Source organism: Empidonax traillii, unplaced genomic scaffold (assembly GCF_003031625.1).
Source record: "Empidonax traillii isolate 1590-97213 ecotype Southwest subspecies unplaced genomic scaffold, ASM303162v1 scaffold425:size1421777, whole genome shotgun sequence".
NCBI classification, from domain to species: domain Eukaryota; kingdom Metazoa; phylum Chordata; class Aves; order Passeriformes; family Tyrannidae; genus Empidonax; species Empidonax traillii.
The window spans coordinates 66,902-91,228 of NW_020955618.1; the positions used below are offsets into that span (position 1 = coordinate 66,902).

Below are 24,327 nucleotides of genomic sequence, written 5' to 3' on the forward strand. Positions count from 1 at the left end.
CTATCAACACACCTGGGTTTTACCCACTAGTATTTGCACAGAATAACCTCATTCAGACTAACCTCCTCCTGCAGCAACATGTTACTGATACAAAGCCTGACCTCCATGATAGAGAGTGAGTTTTTAAGGCAGTCGATGGTCCCAGCAAGGCAACACAGGCGCTAGTAAAAGAAGCAGAAGCTTGTAGCTTCCAGGAACATTAAACATATAAGATGATTGAGCCCATTTATCTTTGAGATTTCTTCCATTTCTTCCATTCCCACTCCCCTGACATTATCATCTTATAGGATGTCAAGCTGTGGTAGAAGGACGCAGCTCCCTTCCCTTCCCTGGGCTCATGGAGACTCAAAGGCATTTGGATTTGTCAAAAAGAACTTGCTTAAAGCGGAAAGCAAACCCCAAACAGACAGAAAACACAGACATTGGCTAGTATACTGCAGCATTAAGGAAGAAATACTTTGGTTTTTGATTTTTCTCTGTTAATACAGAGAGAAACACCTAATCTCTGTTACCACCACTGCCACTGAATCTTTGTGATGACCTGTTACAATCACTGTTCACTGAAGTGGGTCTTGTTCTGCCTGAAAGTGCAAATATCACTGAAATCCAACCCTTGAAGATGAAACCTCGCAAAGTATTAGAATTATTTCTTTTCTTTAACTGTGATACGAATAAATACATATGATGCCTTGTATATAACTGAATGAAGCCTGTATTTAACTGTAGGATCTTATAGAGACTGTGCAAAGAAGGTAATGACAGGCAGGATGGAACCCACCTCCTATCATCATGATGAGTATATACTGCCTTACAGACTACATTGCCCTTGTCTGCCATTTCCTTCTGTAAATAAACCCAACAAAAAAAATTAAATTGCAATGGATCTCCATTTAAAAAACCATTTCCATTCATTTCTTCCCTTGGCATTTCCAAAGCTGAAAAGCTTTTTCAAGACAAAATACCAGCTGGCAAACAGGAATACCTAAAATAATATACCAGTTGTTCACTGCATAATTTCTGTAGTCTGCTATATATATCTTCCCCATGTATATAGCTAATACAGTAAATGTACCTAACAAAACAACATGCTCCCAGCTTCCTGCCTTGTAGGCATGGAGTAGATTTACTTCAGTGTTGCAGGAGCTGTTCATAGTACACCTTGTCTTATGAAAGGCACTTAAGATTTTTAAGTGGCCAATGTATCACTCTACAATCTAATGAACAGTGCTACTCCAGCACACCCACAGCTTGGGTACATTACTTTTATCTATATGCGAATTTTATCTATTTGTCAATTGCAATAGGAAAAGATAAAGTATGAGCCTTCAAAGGAACAAAGAAACAATCTGAAGGATGGCATGGATTTTCATAAGTAAAGCTCCAAAATTTTTACCACTCCTTTAGCATTTAATCTGAACTATAGAAACTAAAATGCGACATCAATAAAAATATTCCTAAACCACCAATTTTTGTTTCAAAAGTTTTTGTTCCTTTCTTTACAAACTGTCTTTATTTTAGAGAATTACAAAATAGTTTATAATTTATACTGCTTGATCACTTCACAAAGATATAAAATAGTGCCTCTGATTCAACAACTACCAGGAGATTTAAAAAACATTTTTACTCTTTTTATCCTCCCAAATAATGAGTACCTTTTTTCCACTTTTGCACAATTCTCCTAATGATCTCCAGAAGTATCTTTAAATTTTCTAAAGAGTGAAACTTACAAGTATTTTCATTTTTCATTATTATTAACTGAGAACTGTTACTTTCTTGTACATGGTGTATAGTCTCAGGATTATTTTTGATATAGACAACACATTAAAACCTAATTATCTTAGCTGTCTAAAACAGACTCTTGATCAGAGAGAGTTTATCAGTTTACTATTCAAAAAGGAAATTAAAGTGCACACTTCCAGAAACTGGTTACACTCATTTATGGTGTAAGCACCATGTGTTATATGGCATTACAAAATTTAATTACCTAGTAAAATACAAAATCTGAAAAGCATTCAGTTTATGGGAATGCAAAGCTCTTATCTGTATTTTGCTTTAGCAAATGCAGCATTCAGTCACAATACTTAGGTAAAATGATGTAGTCTCTGCAGTAATAAACCACTGAGTCTTACACAAATAAGATGACTGTTCGGTGTCCTTTGGACAACAAAGCCAAAGCTGTGGAGGTAAAGTGACATCAATGTCTCTTTGCTTAGTGTTTGTCTCTCACAGTGCTCAGTAATGATGCCACTGCTCTGGATGAGCCTTGAGCATCCCAGCACATCTGTCCAAGCCCAGCTGGTGTTGCAGGTGAGTATGTCACAGCCTGACATAAACATCAACAGCACAACCCCTGGTCTCTCTCTCCTGTTAGTGTTCTTAGAAGTTAATAGTGGAGGGTCCTGCACCCTCCATCTCCCATTAAACAGTACAGACCCAAAAGACCTGGCAACTGTTTAAACACCCAGCAAGTTCTCTTTCTTGAAAATAGGCCTTTTTTCAATATAGTAAATTCTGTATGGCAAATACAGAGCATCATGTAAACAGTACTGGGATCAGACTAATTCAGCATTATGTGCTATGTTTCAAAATAGGGAAAACACCATTAGGTCAATTAGAGGATCATTCTAGCACTCTGTAGAATGCTGGCAGCAGAAGTTAATACAAGTTAATAACCTGAAGCTCTTTGTCTGCTCTACATTCTGTCAGGAAACCCAAGTTAGACCTTGTCCTCCTGCCCAAAGCACACGAAATTCTTCATATATTTTTTTTTCTGCTGAATGACCACTCAAGGGCAGCCAAGGAGGAGTCCCTGGAAAGAGGAGTCCCAAACCCTTGCTGATTAGAAAAAGCTTTTGTAACAACAGGAGAAACAGCAGCTCACTGTATAATCCTAAGAACTGTCAAGCACTTTACGATCTGAGCCCACAAATGTCACGTTTGCTCAACATTTTCCAAAATCACATTATCAAAGTGAAGGTTACCTGCTAACTAAGAGAACTATTTTGTTTTAGAAGAACAAAGCTTCACTAGGCAGCTGATTATGCAAGTTTCTATCTGCATTTCCAGAAAGGTAAAAGAAGGTCATACTTAGCAAAAATTAAATCTGTTCATATATAGTGTTTTCCTTCTGCTAGAGACATACTTGTATATATAGTGGGTTTTTTTAAAAAAAATAGTGGTTAATTAAAGAAGATTTGTTCATAATTAAGCTAGAAAAATACAATTACTTAGGTAGAAAAAGTACAAAACTCACATAATCCATTCACATTATCTACAGTGATAACATAGGGACATGTTCTAAACCTAAAGCAGCTAACATTACAACTCCATACTGATTTTCAAAGTTGGTTGTGTGCACACATTTGCAAATATCTTACATGTTGTTTCCCAGGTAAAAGCCTGGGAAGTATTTCCTAGATGTAGAATCATAAATCTTATGCCTGAACATGGTCAAGCATATGACTGACTGACTGGTTCTGTACACATAATATAGGCATGGCAAAACCATCTGCACATTCCTCAGTTTGAAAATCCAGAGCTATTGCTTTTTGGCTGACAAGGCTTGTATTTTCAAACTTGCAGCCAGAAAAACAATACACATCAGTGCTGTATCAGTATGAAACAAAACATGGCTTCTTTTTTCTTTAGTTTCTTCCTCTTTTTTTTTTTTTTTTTTTTAAACCAAGTCCTCTCTGATTGTAGAATGTCATCCTTTCTTACCCCTAAAATACTTGTATACTTTGTATGCTGGATAAATTAATCCCATTTGCATACTCCAAAGGGTTAAAGCTCCTCCATGACACATATCAGAAGGAGCCCCTTAAATAGCAGGAAGGGTGCGTCTCTGTTGTGCTGTTAACTCAGGGTGCCACACGTCCACAATGAATATCAGGCGATAACTTTCAGCATCCTGCCATACTTCATGTTCGAAAGAGTCATCAAAAATAAGAACTTTCCCTTCTTCCCAGGCTCTGCAACACAAAAAAAGAACATAGTGTAGTATTTGAAGGGCCCTGGAGCAGGCAAGGTATATATCAGCTCTGATGATGCTCTTGGACATACGAGAAAGATTTCAATGGTACAGATTGCACAGTCAAGATTTCACAATGTAATATAAAGAAATTGGAGTATCAGAGTTTTAATTGAAATAAACTACAGAAAGACTAGTCTTACTCGTATTCCTGACAGATCTTTTCCCCTCACTCTGCATAGTTATACCCACAAACACATTCAGACATTTATATGTTATTTATATACTGTTAATGAGTTAAGTTTATTAAGTAGGGAGTAGGTATAATACTGGTTTAATAATCCACTTTTTTTCCTTTTCTAATCGGATACATTAATGATGTACAGAAGTGATAGAAGCTGAGGGAATGACCAGTAATATGGTCATATGGTTCAAAAAGAAATTTCATTAAATCAATTTGCTTTTTCTAAAAATCAGAACAATAGAATTAGACCCTCATCACTCTTAACGTTTCTGGGATGTTAACAATCTTGTGCCTTAAGTCCATTCAAAGCACTAAACCTAAAGATTTCTCTTAAGAAGGTTGGAATGCCATAGGGTACACTGGATTGACTATACTGTTATAGAGGAACTGGAAGATTGAGATTCCACAACTCAAAGCCCTTCTGTTTGCCAAGTATTGGTTAGGCAGAACAGATCACTAAACAGGAACTCCACCATCTCTTCCTTTGTTTCACCAACCTCACTGTGAAAACTTCCTTCTATCAAGATGAAATTTCCTTCACTGTCTGTAAATGTAGATATTCTTTCCAGAAGATTTATGGTGAGGAGGCTAGAGCTTGTTTCGCTTAGGAACGTTTTCCTGCCTGGAAAGAAGCACCTTTCTCGAAGATGGTTGGATACTTTTTTTCTCCATTCCAGAGGAAGCTTTCAAGCTCTCTCTCTCTGGGAAGAGCAGAGATAAACCCTCACAGATGTTATGGGTCTCTGTTCGGGGAGGGGAGTGGGAAGGCAGCGATGATAAAAGCCAAGGAAGAATGGAGAGGCGTGCCTTCCTCAGGCCCAGTGTTCAAGCACTGCTAGGAATTTTCCCTTGAAAGTCTAGCGTTCCAAATTTGGAATAAGTTTTTCTGAAATCCTTCCACTGCCTGGCATTTTGGGGGTACCTGTTATCTTACTTCACACTGTCACTTGCATCCACAACCTCTCATTCTATAACTACTCCTCTCTGAAAAGATTCTGGCTCTGCCTTCTGCAGAATCACCTATTAGTAGCTGAAGACAGTAACTAGTCTCCTCTTTAGCCTTCTTGTTTTCAGACTCCAAACCAGTCCGTTGAGCTTCTCTAGTCTCCTAATCGTCTTTTCATCCTCCACTGGAGTTCCTCTAGTTTATCAATGACTTTTTTTGTACTAAAGAGTTCCATACTTGTGATAAGTGAAGGCACCGGGTTTTATTCCAAGCAAATTAAAATAAAAAGGGGGTACTAACAAAAAACTATTTCTGTATATTTACTAACTTCTAGGCGTACCGTGGAGTCTGTAAGGTGAAAGGTTCTGTCTGGACCTAACACCAGGGAATCTTTTGCGGCCGGGAACAGGGAACAAATTATAAATAAAAATACATTTCTCTGTGCCATGTGGATACAGAGAAAGGACTTGCAGCGTGGGGATGATGCAAGACCCCTCCTGTACAAGCCCAGGGGAGATAAGTTACAACCAACCAAAAGGTAACACCCACCTCCAAAGCAGGGGAATTACCTTTTAAGGCAACAAACGGACAATGAATGAATATTCAACAACTGATATCGAGAGGGTACAAAGGCCCGGTTTTCAAGCAGGGTGTGTGTGTCTCGGGCGGGGCGCTGGCCCCCCCTGACCACCCAGCGCTGTTTGCTTTATTATCGCTTGCTTAATAAATTTATCAACTTTTAATTGGAACTGAGTTGTCTAAATTCTTAAACTAACTTATAACATACTGGACACAGTACTCCAGAGACAGTGTCTTGAGAAGAGAGGGGAAAAAATTGCAGTCCTCAAACTGCTTTCTACAAACTTACTAGTACAGTCCGGTACACAGCTAGCCTTCATCAAGCCAAAAGAAGTTTGTAAGTCATGTTCAACTTGGCCCCTAGGACCCTTAAGCCCTTTCCTGCCAAGCTGCTTTTCCATGCAGTCATCACCCAGGCTGTACAATAACCAGGTGTCGATCTCTTATCAGCTGCAGGGCTTTGTATTTGCCTTTGTTGAACTTCATCAAGTTTCAGCTGGCATGATTCTCCAGCCTGCTGAGACCTAGATTCATAATTTTGAGGAAGTTTAACACCTGCTTATACCCCTTCAGGTGAGACTGGATGAAAAACCAACAATGGCCAAAGTTTTCCTTCCTAAAGCCACTCTACAATGAACACATAATCAAGTTTTTTAACAGAATTCCTTAGTAGCTGAAGCAGTTCAAGAGAATGAATGCCCTTAAAGGGAGTTAAGCACTATGAACAGTAAGAATGGTAAAGAAACAAAGGCCTTGCCATCAAAGATGGAAATGCAGTGCTTAAGCTCATTCAGCTGTGACCATTCACAGAGAAAACAACTTTCTTCTTTCAAAACCAGGGTGAAAAGTAGATTCATACTCCCTATTCATTTCAGTATTTTTAATTCAACAAAAGCAAAAACATTAAAATTTATTCAGTTATGCTGTAATGTTCTGTAGAGAAATGGAAATTGAAATTGGATAAATTCAACTGAAATGATCATCTAAAAATAATTTAAACAAGAGTAGATAAACCAGAAAACGTAAGATAGTAAAAAAATTCACACTGACTTGCACACAGATGTCAGCCTTGAAGGCTCAGATAACCAGCCTTTTGCAGGTTTCAGCTATGATCATCATGTGGGGGTTTTTTTGCTACCACAGTAGTTATCTGGTAACAAAAATGTTTTGTGTTACATAGACCCTGAGTTGCTGCTTCTGCAATAAAGTTACGTTGGTCTTATCTAAGTCAATGGGAGTCAATCACTTGCAATGCTATATTGTGGCAAAAAAATTCAATCAGACTTTGGGTTGTATTTTTGTTTTGTTTTGGTATTTTTTGTTTTGGTTTTTGGTGGTTTTTATTTTAGGGGTGTGTGTTTTTTCTGGTTTGTTTTTTTGGGAGGGTTGTTTTTGGGTGTTTTTTTGGGGAGGCTTTTTTTCAGGGGGGTATTTGGTGGGGGTGCTTCGGGGAGTGGCTGGGGGATTTGGTTTGTTTTGTTTGGGGTAACTGAATTTTGGTGATTTTGTTGCTGGGGTAACAGACGGGTTTTTGGTTGGTTTGGTTTCTTTTTGTTTGGTTGGGGTTTTTTTATTATCAGTGTTTGCAGGTTTTTTTGGTTGTTGGTTGGTTGGTTTTTTGTTGTTGGTTTTTGTTGTTGCTGTTTTTTATTTTTTCCTGATTTTATTTTGTTTGTTTCTGGTTTTTTTAAAGTGAACCGAGCCTGAAAAAAACTTATCTAAATAGCCTGAAAGTGCAGCTCAGTTAAGGACAATAAAAACTCCAGGCACCCAGATTAAGTAGCTTCAGAGGTTAAACCTAGGATCTATCATTTGCATCATAATGGGATGGTCTGTTTTGCACAACAAAGGAAAAGTCATAAAGTTGACAGAACTATTAGCCCCTTTTGAAAAGGCTACAAACCCCACCATTAGCATGCAAATAAATACTTTCTAGAGGCCTGACGGCGTGAGAAACACTTCACAGTGGTAACATAGGGACCACACTCTTCTGCTCTGGTGCTGAGCTACTTTGGGGTAGTTTCCCTATCACCTGCACAGTTCTAGTGTCACCTGTTGCAAGTGAGATCTCGGACTTGCTTCTTCATAAGGCTGTAACTCTGCACCTTCACGTCAAAATAAGATTGTGTTGCCTGGCAGCAATGTTTGATTATGAGAACTAAATATTATTTACCTACCATTTTTGTGCATTGTACCCTACATTTTATAGAGCTGGGACTTCAAAATGGCCCAACAATCTAAAATGACCACAGCTGTACTGAACAAGAAACATAGAATTATAGAATAGTTTGGGTTGAAAGCAAGCTTTAAAGGTCATCTAATCCACCTCCTGGCAATTAGCAGGGATATCTTCAACTCAGTCAAGTTGCTCAGAGTTCCCTCCAGATTTCAGCTTGAATTTTTCTAGGGATGGAGCATCTACCATGTCTGTGGGCAACCTGTTCCAGTGTCTCACCATCTTCTCTACAAAAATCTTCTTCCTTTTATCTAATCTAAATCGTCCCTCTTTTAATTTTAAACAAGTGCCCCCTGTTCTGTTGTAACCTATCTGATAAAGACTGTCCCCATCTTTCTTATAAGCCCCAATTAAGTACTGATCGGTTGCAGCAACCAATAAAACACCCCATTATTTTTTTAAATTACATGCAGTCCCATCCCTTTTTCAGTCTTGAGGAAACTGGAAAAAAAAAACAACGAAAAGCCAACAACAACAAAAAACAAACCAAAGGCCTCCAGCCATACCTGTTTTCCTGGGCACACCGTATTCTGCAGCCTTCCTTAGGTATCACCAAGCCCAAATGCATCCTCAGCCGGCAATTGGTGGGCCCTGTGTGGGGCCAGACATGAGTCCCAGGGTGCATGATAGAATATTTGATCTGCAAGAAGAGAAAGGCAAATTTTCAACACATTCCACTTCACAGCCATGCTGCTGGGAGTTCAAGATTTTGTTTTGGCTCATCCTCGATGATAGGTGAAAAGTGTAATGTAAACTTTTGTTAAGAGTCTCAGCACCAAGTGCTCTTTCTCATGTCCTAAAGGCATTCAATAGTACAAAAAACCATGTTTTACTGGGTTTGGGTGCATCCAGAAGCATGTTTGTATGTAATACTACATACTTGTATTTTACTTAAAATAACCAGTAGTCATATTTCAAGTTGAAAATAACTATCTTCTATCTACAATCAGAAAGACTTACAGACACTCATCTTTTAGAAGGATGGATAAGAGGAGACACAAGGCTTGTGTTTATCAGACTGGCCAGCCACTCTCAGATGACATGTCTGTGAAGGTCACTGTCAGTCTGGACTGGAGCAACCATGAGATGATGGAGTTCAAGATCATGAGACGATGGAGAAACACAAAAAGCAAAATTATTACTGGGAGCTTCAGGAAAACAGACTTGTTTTATTCAGGGACCTTCTGGGAAAAATCCCATGAGAGAAGAGGGGTCTAAGGACAGCTGATAAGCAGTACCTTGTCCAGACTCAAGAATCCCCATTTGCAGAGAGTATGGCAACACAGATAAAATTGAAACACAAAAAGGAGTCATAAAAGAGAAGGAAGCAGGGTTATGTCACCCAGGAAGACTGTAGAGACACTCTCTGCATGTGCAGGGATGAGGGCAGGAATGTCAAAGGTCTCCTAGTGCTGAATCTGGAGATGGAATTGAAGGGTAACAAGAAAGATTTCTACAAATACATCAGCAGTAAAAGGAAGTCTACAGAAAAAATGGGTCAGGTACTAAATGTGGCAGAATATTTAATGACAAAGGACATGGAAAAGGCTGAAGCACCACATGCCTTTTTTGCCCCAGTCTTTACTTGTATTACTGACTTTCAGGAACATAGGCACCTGAGTGAAATAGTCTGCAGCACACATGAGTTATCTTCTGTGGAGAGGGATCAGGTTAGGAAACATTAAACAAACTCAACAACCTGGTCCATGGGTCCTGATGGGATCCACGCATGAGACCAGAGGGAGATGGACAATTTGGTGAATCCATACGCAATCCACACAATCTTTGAAAGGTTATTGCTGCCAGTGGAAGTCCCTGAGGACTGGCAGAAAGCAAACATTGTTCCTATATTCAAGAAGGGCAAGTAAGGTGATCTGAGCAACTACCATTTAGTCAGCCTCACCTCAGTCATGGGAATGTGATGGAGCAAATAATCCTGGAAACAATTTTCAAACACATGAAGGAAAAGAATATGCTTGGGAATGTCAGCATGGGTATATGAAGGGGCTATTGTACTTTACCAGCTTTCTATGGTGAGGTGTTTAGCTTGGTGCATATTGTTTATCTCAGCTTTAGTAAGACTCTGAACACTATCTGCCATAAACATCCTCATCGACAAACTGATGAAATAGGATCTAGGTAAGTTCTCAGTGAAATGGATTGAAACCTGGCACTTAAGCCAGGCTCAAATAGTTGTGATCAGAGGCACAAAGTCCAGCAGGAGGCTGCTCATCAGAGGTGTTCCCCAGGGCTCAATACTGGGTCAAGCACTACTTAATAGCTTCCCAATGACTCAGAAGACGGGACAGAGTGCATTCCCCTCAGCAAGTTTGCAGATGATAGAAAATTGGATGGGAATGTATTTTTTTTGCTGTCCTTCATAGGGACTTTGGCAGGATGGAAAAAAGGAGGAAACAGGAGTCTTACAATATTTGACAAAACAAAATGCAAAGTTCTTCACTGGAGAGGTGTAATTCCATGCACCAATACAGGTTGGACAATTGTCTGGAAAGCAACTTTCTAGAAAAAGACTGTGGGGTCCTCATAGCTGGGCCCTCATGGTGTCCAATTTGAACATGAGCCATAAATGTGCCCTTGCAGCAAAGACCCCAAAGAGCTTCCAGGGCTGCATTATGGAGAGCTCTGGCAGTAGGTTGAGGAGGTTATCCTTCCCCTCAGAGTCGGTGAGACCTTTGAGTGCTGGATCCAGTTCTGTGCTGTCTAATGTGAGAGAGACACGGACACACTGGAGCAGGTCTAGTGAAGGGGTATAAAGGGGTACAAAGGTGATTTAGGAATTGGAGAATCTAACATACAAGGGGAAGCTGAGGCAGTTGGGACTGCTTAGCCTGGAGAACATAAGATTCAAGGAGGGATTTTATCAATGTATATAAATACCTGATGAGAGGAGTGAAGAAGGCAGGGGCAGGCTCTTCTCAGTGGTATACAGTGAAAAGAAAAGAGGCAATGGACACAGATTGAAATACAGGATATGCCATTTAAGCATAAGAAAACACATTTTTATTGTACACAGGAACAGGTTGCCCAGAGAGGTTGTCTCTATCCTCAGAGGCATTCGAAACATGACTGAACACAGTCCTCAGCAATCTGCTCTAGCTCATCATGTTTTGAGCAAGAGGTTGGACTAAATCTCCAGATGTCCCTTTTCTCCTCATCCTTTTTGATTCATTCTACAGTTCAATGAACAGTAAGTGTAACTAATGCATGACAGTGGTGGGAAGTATCTTTTCAACTGAGAAATCTGCACATTTAATTGGGACAGATGAACTTCGATAAATCTTACAGATTAATGTGTTGCTTGCTCTCCAACTCCGCAGTCAGCAGAAGACTGCGTGTTTAATGCCATTCTTGCTATCTGAGGTTTCAGCTTAGCAGCAGTTTCTTCTAACAGAAGTGACAAGCTCCAGTGGCCACAGCGAACATAGATCCTTCAATCCAACCTCTGCTACACCATGATGTGTTAATTGCCTTGTCAGACCCTAACACAATGCAAAAAACTGGCTATGCAGGATAGTTACTAATATCCAAGATAAACAATTTTTTTTAATGTTAATCTACCAGCACTGCAGATTGATTACTCTCACGTACATTATCTGCCCAAGCAAATCAGTTTGAATATGTCTGTGAATTATATCTATGTGCTGTACTCAAGTGCTATGGATGAACAGTTCTAAACTACCATGGTTGTAATGTAAAACTCTGAAGAGTTCAGAAATGCCCAGAAATAAACCTATCTCCGATACTTTTGGTGTACTGATATTTTTAAGAAGAATTATATAATTTTTAATAATATGATCGCTTGCTATTGTTCCACACAGTCTCCCAGCAGCATTGAGCAAGTAGGTGATTATTTTACATTTCTTTTAGCTTTCTCACTACACGAGGTGTCCAGAGCATCCAAATGGTCTACCTATGATAGAATTCCTTATTTTTCCACTGTGTCTGTTCCCATTGCTTCCCAGTGTTTCAGTATGTGAATAGAGATCTATATCTCTATTAGCTGATATTTAAAATTTAACTTGCCAGTAAAATCTGAGTCATGGCTAGTATAAGATTAAAATTGCCCTAGGCATCCCCTAATATTGGATGTAAATCTTGAGATTTATAGAACATCGCTTTCCAGATTATTTTACATTTCTGTGTTCAAAACACATGACTACAGATATACCTGCAAATACACAATGTTTCTGCAAACCATATCCTAGTGATAACATGTAGGGCATCAAAAATGATTAACAAAATAGTAAGCTCCCAAAGAGAATTCGCTCTCTGGGACAGTTCCATTTTGGCTACAGATGCCACAGAGAGAAGTTTTCTTGTTGTTAGCTGCACTGACCATGATGACTTCACTCATTACTTATATTCACTACTATCAGCCTTTGCAATAAATCAGTGAAACAATAACCTTATTCATTCCCACAACAGTAGCCATCCAGTGTAGTTCTGCACATCAAAAGCAGGAGTCTGGTGAGAAAGATGAACACGTGCTCTCAAGGCTCTGAATTAGGATTATGCTAGCACTGCGTTTTCCAGCTTTTGCATCCTTAATTTTGGCACATGAAGGTTACTCTCACAGAGTCACTATGGATAAAATAACTTGGAAAAAAAATGAAAAATTCTGTCCTACAGAATCTCATGACAGCTGTGTTGGGTCACTCATTCAGCTGCATCTGTATTGAGCCAAACCATACAAATCTACTGCATGATTTAATGAGGTTAACTTATATCTGAATCATCAGTGTAGGCACTTGAAACAAACTTTGTTGGCACCCACAGCCACAGCTCATGGATGTAAAATTTCTTTCCTTTACCTTCAGGAAAGATGCATGTGACAGTAGTACTGCTATTTGGCTTCCACAAGCTGACTCTCCTGTCTAATGCAGCCAGGCTAGGGTAAACAGGTGAAGTTTATCATAGTTAGACTCTGGATCACTGAATTAGTCATGTAAAATTAGGTTCAGCTCAGAAAAAAAAATTCAGGTTAGAAAGGACGTAATGCAATCTTCCGCTCAAAGCAGAGTTAAGCTATGAGTCAGACCAGGTCACTTCAGGCTGAGGGCTACTAAGTCATTACTTATTGGTTGACTCATGGAAAATAACTGCTTACCTACCAGGAGTTCTCAGGAAACACAAGGTAAAATGGCTCAACTTAAGGAAGGATCTGTAGAAAGACTTCAGCTGACATATTTCACCTGGTATTTGCTTACAGCTAAAACTGGGTATATTTTTGCTGCTAAATTTATCATGTGTTTGAATCATCATTAAACATATCAAATCTGTGCATCCCTCTATATGTATATCCCTCTATTCCTCAAAATCACCAGCTCTGAGCATTAAGAGTTTGCAGATAAGAAGAAGTTTGCCAGGTACCTGTCCTCTTCTGCAGCCAGTAGCTTCCGGGAATCTTTCCAATAAAGCACATGTTTTTGGAACACTTTTACAAGCATTTTCATTTTTTCTTCCTAGTTAAAATAATGGATAGAGCATTGGTAAGAGCAATGAATGAACACTTTCCTGTTTTCTGCTTTGCAGAAGAGCAACAACGATGTCAAAGAGCTAACATTGAAAGACAGGTAAATATTATTTCCATTTTACAGATTGTGCAATTGAAGTAGTTTCATGTTGTAATATCACAGCAGCCTGCACATTTTGCTTTTAAATTATTTGTGAACACCAGGCTATCACTTTAAAAACATTATTCTAAAAGTATAAACATAAATGAGGCTGCATAGAAAAAAAAAGATTAAAAATGCCACCAGTATCATACCATTTCAATACCAGATTACATTTTAATATAAGTTGCTTTTAATATTTCATTTTATGGTACTCTTTCATACGCAGAGTTTTATAAGATTTAAGGTCATTCTCATAGTTGGACCTTCCTCTGCACAGCTCAGGGGCAGGGCAGCAGGCTTCTCAAAGTCATATTCTTTTGCTCTTGCAGTGTCTGAATGACAGATCTCACATAGCTGGCAAGACAGTATTAAGGATGTGCTTTCTCCCATGTCATCATCTTCCCTCAGGCTGAGCTGTACTATGCATTACCATGCAAAATGTTGGCAGCCTTGCTGGGACAGGTATGCACTTATTTAACACTTAACACACTCAAGGGACTCTTAAAAGTGCAAGGGGAGCACACAAATTAGAATAAAGAACTCCTGTTTATTGTCACAGGGGTCTAGACACTACTCTATTTGTTCCCTTCTTCTGTACATAGCAATTACAAAAACAGTTCTGGAAAAAACTGCTACTCCTCATTACACTATCTTAGTTTGAGAAAGCGAAATTGAGCTAAGAGAAGAAATAGAAAATGTTTTACCTTGTTGCCATAAGGTAAACTGGCTCCAGTCTCCTTTTTCTCGTAGGTTCTCATCTTCAGGCAGGAAGAGGCTGCTTTTTTTGTCCATCACAGCAAGACCCTCATCCCGAATGAGCTTCCAGTTTTTCTCTAAGGACTGTTGTGAGAGCCATGTTACTGCACTGAGAACTTACTGTATTTGGCTTTAGTACTATTTTTATTTTTCCCTGCCATTTTTACCCTTTTTTTTTTTTCAATTTGAAAACACTAAAACCAAGTGTTCATCATTATTATCAAGTTGCTTTATATTCTATTCCCTTCTGACATGTACAGGCAGGAAAAACAACTTTCACAGCGTTCTTTGGAGTCAATTACACTGGTGTCGTAAAATTTCAACAATCCCCAGCTACTCTGCAGCCTAGGCCTCACTTTGACTTGCTTTTTGATGAGCCTCAGGGCTCTTTAGCTGATTGTTCTGTGTTGATAGCTAAGTGTATTGATCTTCCTAAATGCTGCACATGTGACCTAGATTCATTCCTGCAACTAGAAAACCACTCACACAACCTGGAACTCCAGGTGTTGGCAGAATATTATGGTTCAAAGAGGACAAATGTAAACACAACACTTAAGTTGAAATTTATGATTTAAACCTTCAAAAAGGCTCGCAGAGATTCACTTGCACATGCTGATGCTATTGAAAAAATCATATACAACTTGAAATGCCAGGTGATGATTTACAGGCACAACTGTTAAGAACATGTAAGCTGCCTTACACTTCATACATACCTAACACACAAAATAGTAGAATTTCTGTTCTCTGCTGCCTTAGGACATTATACTTGTAGAAAATATTTTATTCTACCAATAATAAGTTGTTTTAATACTACGGCAATATAAATGGAAACCCCACAGTATAACAGTGTATCTGGATAAATGTAACTTAAATTTCCCAGCTGCTTACTTTTCCCACTAAACCTTATATTGGGTGAATAGTTTTCATTTTTCCTCTGGGGTTTTGAACAAAGCGTTTCTGTAAGACATTTTCAATCCATCTGACACTAAAACAGGCTATGGTATGTTCCCACACTACCTCTTCATATGATGTGTAAAACTGAGTAAAACTCAAAAGTCTGTATAAGACAGAACAGACTAGGTGATACAACTGGCCCTGTTTTAGTCTTAAAGCTCCATATAGTTATTAGCCTTCCCCATTTAAATTAAATAGTTGCACTTTCCACTTGAGTTTTTTTTACTTAAAAGACAAGCTGATCTGACAAAATAGGTTGTATATTGATAGCTCATAAAAGGCAAGCCATGCCTAGAACATGCCGTCTATAATATACCTTCTTTCTCCCACTAGAACAATTGTAGGTAGGCTTAAACCTATGAAAGTATGGATTTAATTTCTGTTATTACAGTAATCTTTTCTTAGTAACAAATTGTTTTCTCTCTCACCCCTCAGAAGAGGGGGAGCAGCACTTATTTTTCCCAGCGCATTCACCTTATTCTCCCTCACTGATGGTTTCCATAACATTCATTTATCAGTTAACATTAAGTAAAAATGCAGGTGCTGGGATTTTTTTTTAATATCTTTGGAAAACTGACTTCTTCAAAATGTAGGGCACAAAACAGACTGAAAATTTCCACCTAATCAGAGATGAATACAGCAATCAGAGATGAATAGTGCTGCTAGTGATTCAGCACTACGGTACATACAAAAGGAAATAGCAGCTTGAGTATCTGGGTTTGCACTGGCTGGAGAAGAGAAAGACGATAACTTACATTCACACCAGCCTGAATTTAGAGTGATACAGATCAACAAAACTGCAAAACTTTAAAAGATATTACAAGTGCTTCTGTGTTTCCTCAAGCTCCTCCTACTCACTCAGCCAAAAAAAGGTAAGAAAGAGCATTCACCCAGTGCAGACAAGATGATGCATGAAGACCACTAGTAGTCTTGCATTGTTACTTCTATTCTCTCACAAGTGCCACGGGCTGAATGTTAACCTGTAAAGGTGTTTGTCCTTGCATTTAAAGGCTCCTCCCCCAGCATTCTGGATATAAAGTTATTTGGATGTATATCATTCATTTTGAACTAACTCCTCAATGGTTTTAGAAAGAAATTGCCCTAAAATCAATAGGGTTTCTGTACTCCTGGAAACCTAGACCCCATCTGTAAAACACACTGATAGTGCTTTATAAAGAGCAACAGGCAACTCCTAGGTGGAAATGCAGTGGGGAGTTCAAACACAGCTCAGCTTTGATCTCCTTGATTTTACAGACTCTTAGGCATACCTTGAATGGTAAGAACACAAAACACCATTAAAGCATAATGACTGAGTCCAGGACTTGGACTTATGGCTCTTGATCCAATAGCTGGTACCTACAGAAAAGAGTTAAATGTGCTCACGCTCCATGATGTGTACAAATTCAAGCTCCAGATTAGAGAATTCATATTATATTTGATGCAATATCCTGATTCCAAGTGAAGAATCAGGAGGCAACCAGCATTGGGAGCATATGTACTTGTTTGCCAGCAGCTGATTCCCATAAACCTCCATATGGCTTTTTAAATACATCTCCTAACAATAGAAGTTTACAGTTGCTGTAGATCTGGCAATAGCGTAGATTTTATTTAAATAGGGATTTCTCAATATTGGTTTATTTTTATGTGAGACTATTTCACTGAAAGAATCCTTAACTCTGTGCTGTCAAACCTTTTCAATACATGGTCATAAATGAAATAGGGAGAGATTAAGAGGTTGCTATCCCTCACATGAGGTGTAACTACTGACTACACATCCATTTTAATACATTGAACTATAAAATAAAATCATGGTGAAGAGCTTAATGTACTTCACTTTGTTACTAAAAGAGAATAGGAAAGCATTCACAAACAGTTACCACATCTCCAGTGGGTAATGCTGATGACCTCCAAGCAAGGGGCAGTGTTTTAAACCTTTCAAAATAGATTCCTTGCACCCATTCAATCACTCACAGTGCTTAAGCATCAGCAGCACTTAAATGCATCATCTTTGCCCTTTTCAACACAAGGCTTCCGTTAAAGAACACAACCACACTTTGAATTCACATTTCAATTTAATTTCTCCCTTAACTATGGATCTTTAGCTATTACTAGCTAAACCATTAAGGCCTACCTGTCAATCTATGGAAAATGATACAGGTATGTGTTGTTGCCAGTATTTTCGTTTTCTTTTTGCACTTTACTTGCTGCACTTTAATTAATAAAATCTAAGACATCAGAAAAAAACAACAATACAAGATCTATTTAATCAATCAGCTATTCACTGTAGTAAATTACTGTCAAGGCATCCTTTGGGTCCTTTCCAAAAGTCAAAGGACACAACATGCAGCAAGGACAGTTACTTGAGTCATTACCTATGTATTAATGTCAGACCAGTGAAAAGTCTCTATGATCTAACAATACATCTCTCTTTTATTATTTTTTAAACAAGCACCAGTATAGAATAATGCTATAACTGAGGTTCTACAAAAGGCACCAGAAAAAGGTGCAATGACTAAGTAAGACTGGTAGAGAAAAACTAATAGTCCCAAGGGAAAATGACAGGTTTTCAAAGGTTAAAGTAAGGTTTACTTTCAGCTGAGATCAAAAGAGAAAGATACTTTCTTGAATCTCCATATCCAAATGCCTGAAATACTATACATCAGAAACATTAGCAGAACAAGTTCCACTAATCAAGATTTAGCACATCCTGATAAACGTTACTGAGATATTCTCAGTCCTTCCTCCTCTTTCCCCCTCCAAAAAAAAAAAACCCAACCCAAAACCCTCTGGAGATATCCAGGTTAGCAGGTAATGGTAAAGTAAATAGAGCATGAGATTGACTTCTTTGAGTCCCAAGAAACTACATGACCCTTTATAACAAAATCAAGCCAGGTCTGTGCTATGAGATGCTACTGACCAAAACTGTGCTGGTTAATGGAAGGAACCAAATTGCTGCCAGAGGTTTCACCTTTAGCACTGTCTCAGCCATGAACAAATCCTCTGTTAGCATTATTAAGCTATCAAGATATTGAAAATAGTTCATTCACATTTAACATCAAGCAGCAAAACACACAGAAAGAGGGTCAGGACCTCTAGCGCTTTGTACAGTAGCTTTCCATATTGAATTCTACCATTAGGGTTTGGAAGCATTTCCCACACAGATCCAAGTGGAATGTGATGAGATGAAGCAGTAGGAAATAACTGTTGATTGGTTTTTGCTCTGTGAAAAGGGGAAATAATGTGTTGGGGTATTTTTTAACTAGACCATGTACATAAGTCGGACTATTTCAGGCATCAGTAAACCCAATGTTATCAACAATTTTTTGCCACTTTCTGGAGAGTACTACTTCTATTTTTGTTTACAGCATTTTATGTTATTAGAATCAAATCTGCTTTCTTTCAAAACTTCAAGTACATTCTTGAATTATGGGAGAAACACAGCAATACAAGTATTTGTCCTGATGCATTTAACTTACATTACGCGTTTATACTTTGTGAATGTAAGTAAATTCGAAGCCACAACTTAATCCAAATTCAGTGACATACTGCTAATAAAACATATACTACTAAAGATGGCTAAAACATATGCCACCAAATGATTGGATTGAAGAAATATTACTGGATTCCAGAGAGAGAGTTGTGCTGTGGAGGTCAGGGGTGAATTTATATCCTTCTTGGTCTTCTGAGCAGCTCTTCTAAGAGCCATGCAAGATGCTGAACTAAACCAAGACATTCATATATGGCCTGATTCATATGAAAAAAAACACCAGGCTTCAAGGTGGAGCTCTAGCCATTTTATAACAGGAACTGAATTCTTTCAGCCTTCAAAGCTGACTCATGCTAAGGGTGAAGGGATCATTACCTTCTGTGATAACTTACACAGTTTATATGTAAGAGACTGTTCAGCAACACTGCAGGTAGCTTTAAAACATCAATCAGTTAACATGTATTATTTTCTGGTTTTTTGACAGAAGTATGATTAGACTTTGCCAGTTTCTCTGTATCTTTTATGGCAAGAAGTTTCTACTCCTACACATTCCTCAAGAATTAGTTCAATATGGACCCATATCAAATCTTCCCAAAAGCTAGTCCATAGAGATAATTGCTCCTTTGTGTTGCTGAGATTACACTGGAGAATCATATTTTAATCTAAATTTCCCAGTCTTATTTATGCTGCCATCAAAACCATAACAAAGAGCAATCTTCCTCTTTTGTTTTTTTTTAAATAAAAACATCCTTCCATAGTAGGTTTTCTAACATTCTATATAACTAAGTATAAAGAAACTACCATTCTGAATGAACTTGTTTCTTGCAAATAAACTTTGGGGATTTTAATTATTTGTGTAGAGTAATTTTTCTAAACCACACACCAATAATGAAAACATACAGGGGAAAAGAAGTTATCTTCTAATTTTTTAGGAATTATTATTAACATTATAATAAAATAAAAACCAAGCAATTTTGGAAATACAAACTATTTTTAAATAAATAAAAAACCCTTTAAAGAATTTAAATTCTATGTTATTATCCTTTGTTAACTCCATCACTAGAATCTATACTTGTTTCTCTTATGCAATCAAAAGCTTCCAAAGTCACTAAACATTACACAAGGGCTGAAAGACACAGCCTTTCCTGACTAATTAAAAATTCACAGTGGGTGTCCCAGGCATTACCAAAGTTTGCTGTCATTTTCCACTTGAGATGTTACAGTTGTCTACCATGCAAATTTTGTATTTATTAATCATTTCAGCCATGCTGTCACCATTCTCAAATTTGAAAATGCCTGAGCTCATTTTATAGTATCTCAATTGTGCTCAGTCTGACAGTGGTGTCTGGAACTCACAGGCAGTAGTTTATCCCTTACAGATTAGCATTTATTCTGCTTAATAACTTATAGTTGTAATTTTAATAAAAATGAAAGTATAAAGAAGCTTTACCTTCACCAGCTCTGTATAACCAGTTTCCCTTGCTGTCCACCAAGGCTGAGCTTTCAGTCCCTTGACGTTGTAGAGAGAGCGCTGCCAAACTGAAGCAAAGTGACCTCTTTGGTATCCAAGTTCATACCACTTGTATGCCTAAAAGATTGTAGTTGTTAACAACCAAATTCACATCAGCCAAGATCCTACAGGAAGAATATAACACTTTTTTGTCAAGGTAACAGACTCTCTCTTTGGATGTTGGGGTTATTCCTTTAATAAAATGTACTAATGAATACTTTAAGATAAAAAACAACAAACAAGCAAAAAAACCACCAAATAACAAAATAGATCAGTTGGCCAAGGTTGTCCACTCCAATATTAAGAAAATAGGATAATCTCACAACCATTCATATAAAATATAGGTCAGTAATTCAGGTCCTGTCCTTCGACTTGGGAGATCCAATTGTTTCTCATCTTGGTCAACCTCATTTTTCCTGTTTCAATTCTCAACCTATGAATTAAAGACAACTGTCTTCTGCCGCCAATGGAAATGCTGTGATGGTGAAAACACTGACAACTTTATGGGTCTAAACTGTTCCTTAATTATCTAATACCTAAATGCACTTGAGTTTCTTCAAATATTTGTTGCCACATCTAAACCACTCACATGACAGAAACCTACTGAGGCTAATACTAGACTTCTGCTTGTCTTACTCTCCCTTGACACAATTTGTTTTACCCCTGTGCAGCAGCAAAACAAGGTCCTGCAAAAAAAAGCAAATGGAATGTTTGGAAAAAAAAGATCCATCAGGAGTAGTACTGTGACGAACCACACACAGCAAAGGTTACATATAGGTGCCTCTTTCCTGCCCGGCAGTACTGCTACAGCTGCAATATTTCAGACGACACAAAAGACCCAAACAAACCAGAAAACAGGACAGCTAAATAGGCAGGGATGAGGATAAGAAGTCCAGAGCAGAGGGACTGAAGCAGGCAGCAATCCCCACCTTGAATAGAAAGAGGCCAAAATTCTCTTTGAGAATCTGAAAATTTTCTTCAACCTTTTAAAAAATGTAGTACTCCGATCTTTGTAACTCTCTTGAAGTGTGGAGGAAAGTCTGCAATAGAGTGTTGCCTTACAGTATTTATCAGAAGTATAGAAAAGTATTGTGGATGAACAGAATAACAGCAGACCATATATAAGCTGTCATCTTTTTTCCCTAGAGAAGCTCAGTGAAATTGTGCATGGGTCAAAAAAAATATTATTTGTTACCTATGGGTAACACAGTGTATCTTTAAATTTTGATGCTATCTTGGTTAAATCTCTGAAATGGAAGCATTAAGATTTATAACATCTGTTCCCCAAGATGAAAGTTGTAATAGTAGTGGGATATCAATAGATTGTTCATGCTGACTGCCTGCATCCGTTTGCAATGCCTGGAGTTAACCCAAATGATAAAGTGGATGAATTACTTGTTTCAGCCACTAACTGATGAGTATGAATGTTGCTGCTCTTCAAGACACATCAGCTATAATCACAATGTATAATGCTGTTAATATTTATCTATTATAAGAATTTTCTATGGAGGTTGCCTTTGGCAGAATGGAGTTGAGTTAGGCTGCCTCGCTCATCCTTTCCATTCCTGAGATTCTGTGAGGAACCTCGCTTTTCTCATGCAGGTCTTGGTAGTGGAAAGACTAAATAATGACCACAGTATTATTCAAGAGAGTTACAACAGTGTGTCATCTTCTCCAGGACAGACATTGTTTGAGACTTGCTTTATACATTCTGTGTGAACAGAGCTTTGTTCTATAACTTCCATAGTTTTAACTTTTTTTTTTTTAAGTCAATTTGGCATTTTATCGAATTTTAATTGGAAAAGGCATACTCAACACTGTTTTCCTAACACTTACCAAGATCATATTCATAATTCCTAATTTAGCTCTAATAGATGAAAATCTACCTTCAACAAACCTTCAGTGACAGCAATTTCACATGTTCCTTAAATATTGATCTGTTTCCTTGATTAAACCTTGATATTCATCAAGCCTAGCAAGGTTAGTGAGAAAAATTTAGCTTAACAATAGACTTTCCACTGATAAATTTAGAAGTCTCCTCTATTCCAAGAAGTTCATTTGTCATTAATTAAACTTTTTCTTCAGCAGACTTGACCATTAACTCCATAAACATTAACACATTAACACATCTGGGAGTTAGGGATGACATTAATTGCATTAATTACATCTGTGTGGTATCTTTAGTCCGACACTACAATGGGATATTCTCGGCTGAACCATTCAACTCAGACTATCCCATGGAAACATACAGGGATTTGAGAGGAGTCAGACAGAGAAAGCGTGAAAGCAGACCGTGTGCATGTGTCTTTATGTGATCATATGCATTTTTTTCTGAGTAAAATGAGGGAAACTAATTCTCACTTGTAAATGAACATTTAGATCAAAAAAACCCAACTCATTGAAAGAATATTTCAGGGAAGGCAATCTAGCTTAAAATTCAGATGTTGTTACATTTCAACATTTTAGATCTACTAGATGCATTAGGTATTGCAATAAAAGTTCAATGAATTATTAAAAAACCCCTAATTTGATGAACTAGGCTTGAGAAGGATCACATACATAGGCTTCATCATCACTTGTCTATAGTTCATATTGGAGAACCACCTATTGACCGGGCCACAATACTCAAGAGGTTAGCATTTTTTACAGTATTTTAGATATTAATATTTCAGACATTACTAGATAAGTAATTAAAAAGCAGTGATTTTCATAGCTATTTCTGCTACTCTTTTTAATGCATATTCTTTTCATATTTCCCACCAAGGAACCTGAACAGTGTTTTTCTACTGTTTTCCAATTCATTCCCATGGTAAAGTTCATTACTAATAACAGTCATGAAAAAAGGCCCTTTGCTCCCCTACTGACAGTAGTGTTAATTCATGCATTTAAATCTGGCTTTTAAACAAAATTTGTTTTTTAATAAACAAACTAGAAACCCTTACAGCTTCCAGTGGCATATGTTTGTTTTTCTTGGGCACATTACAGATATGTTGTACAAACTGATGCTTTTCTGATCTATTTGCTAATTTAATTATTGATCAATTCCATAACTAAGCCCACACATTCAGTTCTCTCAATGTCTTCTTTTATCACATACTCATTGGTCCTCAAGGTTATTTTGGAAAAGTTTTTAAAATACCCTTATACCAGAGTATGAGAGAACTTCTATATAGGTTTTTTTTCGACTCTTGTTAAAATCTTTGCTGTAAGTGGCAGGAGGAAAACACAGACTCTAAAAATACATTAATTACAATTTTTAACAAATGTTTAGTCCCTCAATTCAAGCTGCCCCATGCAAGCTTCAAATCTTTAGGTTAGTTCTAAAGCAAGGGATGCTAAGAGATTGTATTGTTATGCCAATGACAGATTTTTTTCTGTTGCTCATCTTGATCTCTACATGTTGTATTGTTGTTGCAATAGGACTACTCACGTTTTCAACATTAAGTCCATCATTAAAGGTTTTTCTGGACACTGCAGTCCTGAGAGATTTAGACTTTAAAGCAAGAAGGTGTTAAACATGTACCTCTTTGTCTCCCATTCTCTGTAAGGCATCACCCAGATGAAAATAAAAACGTCCATCATCTGTGCCAGGGTCACCAGACTCTAGTCCTTCCTAATAAATAGGTAAACAGATAAATAAATAAAAAATTAAAGGTATAAGTGAAACTTCAATGGGACTTCTAAAAGAGTTCATTTGATTGCTGTAAATAGGCTGTCAATTCTATGCAATTAGCTAGCCTATGAAATTAGCTAGAAAATATAATCACCATGACAACCTAAGCTAAGCTAAATGAATACAGTAAGTCAGTAAAAAGTCACTGAGAAATGTTAACAGTTTTCCAAGTCCCATGGCCTATCACCTCAATCCCTCTAAGGTAGAGGTGTATTCAGAGATGTGCATTTGTCCCTGACCCTATAAACATATACACAAGCATTTTAGAAAGCTGAATTAAGGTTTTATCTTGTAGTATTTCTTTTCAAACACTCAGAAGTATACACAGCAAGCCTT

The 24,327-nt window shown here is 37.8% G+C and overlaps 1 protein-coding gene across 1 annotated transcript in view; it reads right to left on the minus strand.

The window, feature by feature from the left end:
* Nucleotides 1–3,167: 3,167 nt before the first annotated feature.
* ASPH (aspartate beta-hydroxylase) overlaps nucleotides 3,168–24,327 on the minus strand; it is a 107,146-nt gene continuing 85,986 nt past the window's right edge. Inside the window, exons 21-26 of the mRNA XM_027894317.1 lie at nucleotides 23,842–23,931; nucleotides 20,259–20,396; nucleotides 14,316–14,451; nucleotides 13,367–13,458; nucleotides 8,482–8,615; nucleotides 3,168–3,971 (exon numbers count right to left, since the gene is read on the minus strand). Coding sequence (XP_027750118.1) covers nucleotides 3,821–3,971; nucleotides 8,482–8,615; nucleotides 13,367–13,458; nucleotides 14,316–14,451; nucleotides 20,259–20,396; nucleotides 23,842–23,931 — 741 coding nt within the window. The 3' untranslated portion in view covers nucleotides 3,168–3,820. The remainder of the gene's footprint in view (nucleotides 3,972–8,481; nucleotides 8,616–13,366; nucleotides 13,459–14,315; nucleotides 14,452–20,258; nucleotides 20,397–23,841; nucleotides 23,932–24,327) is intronic.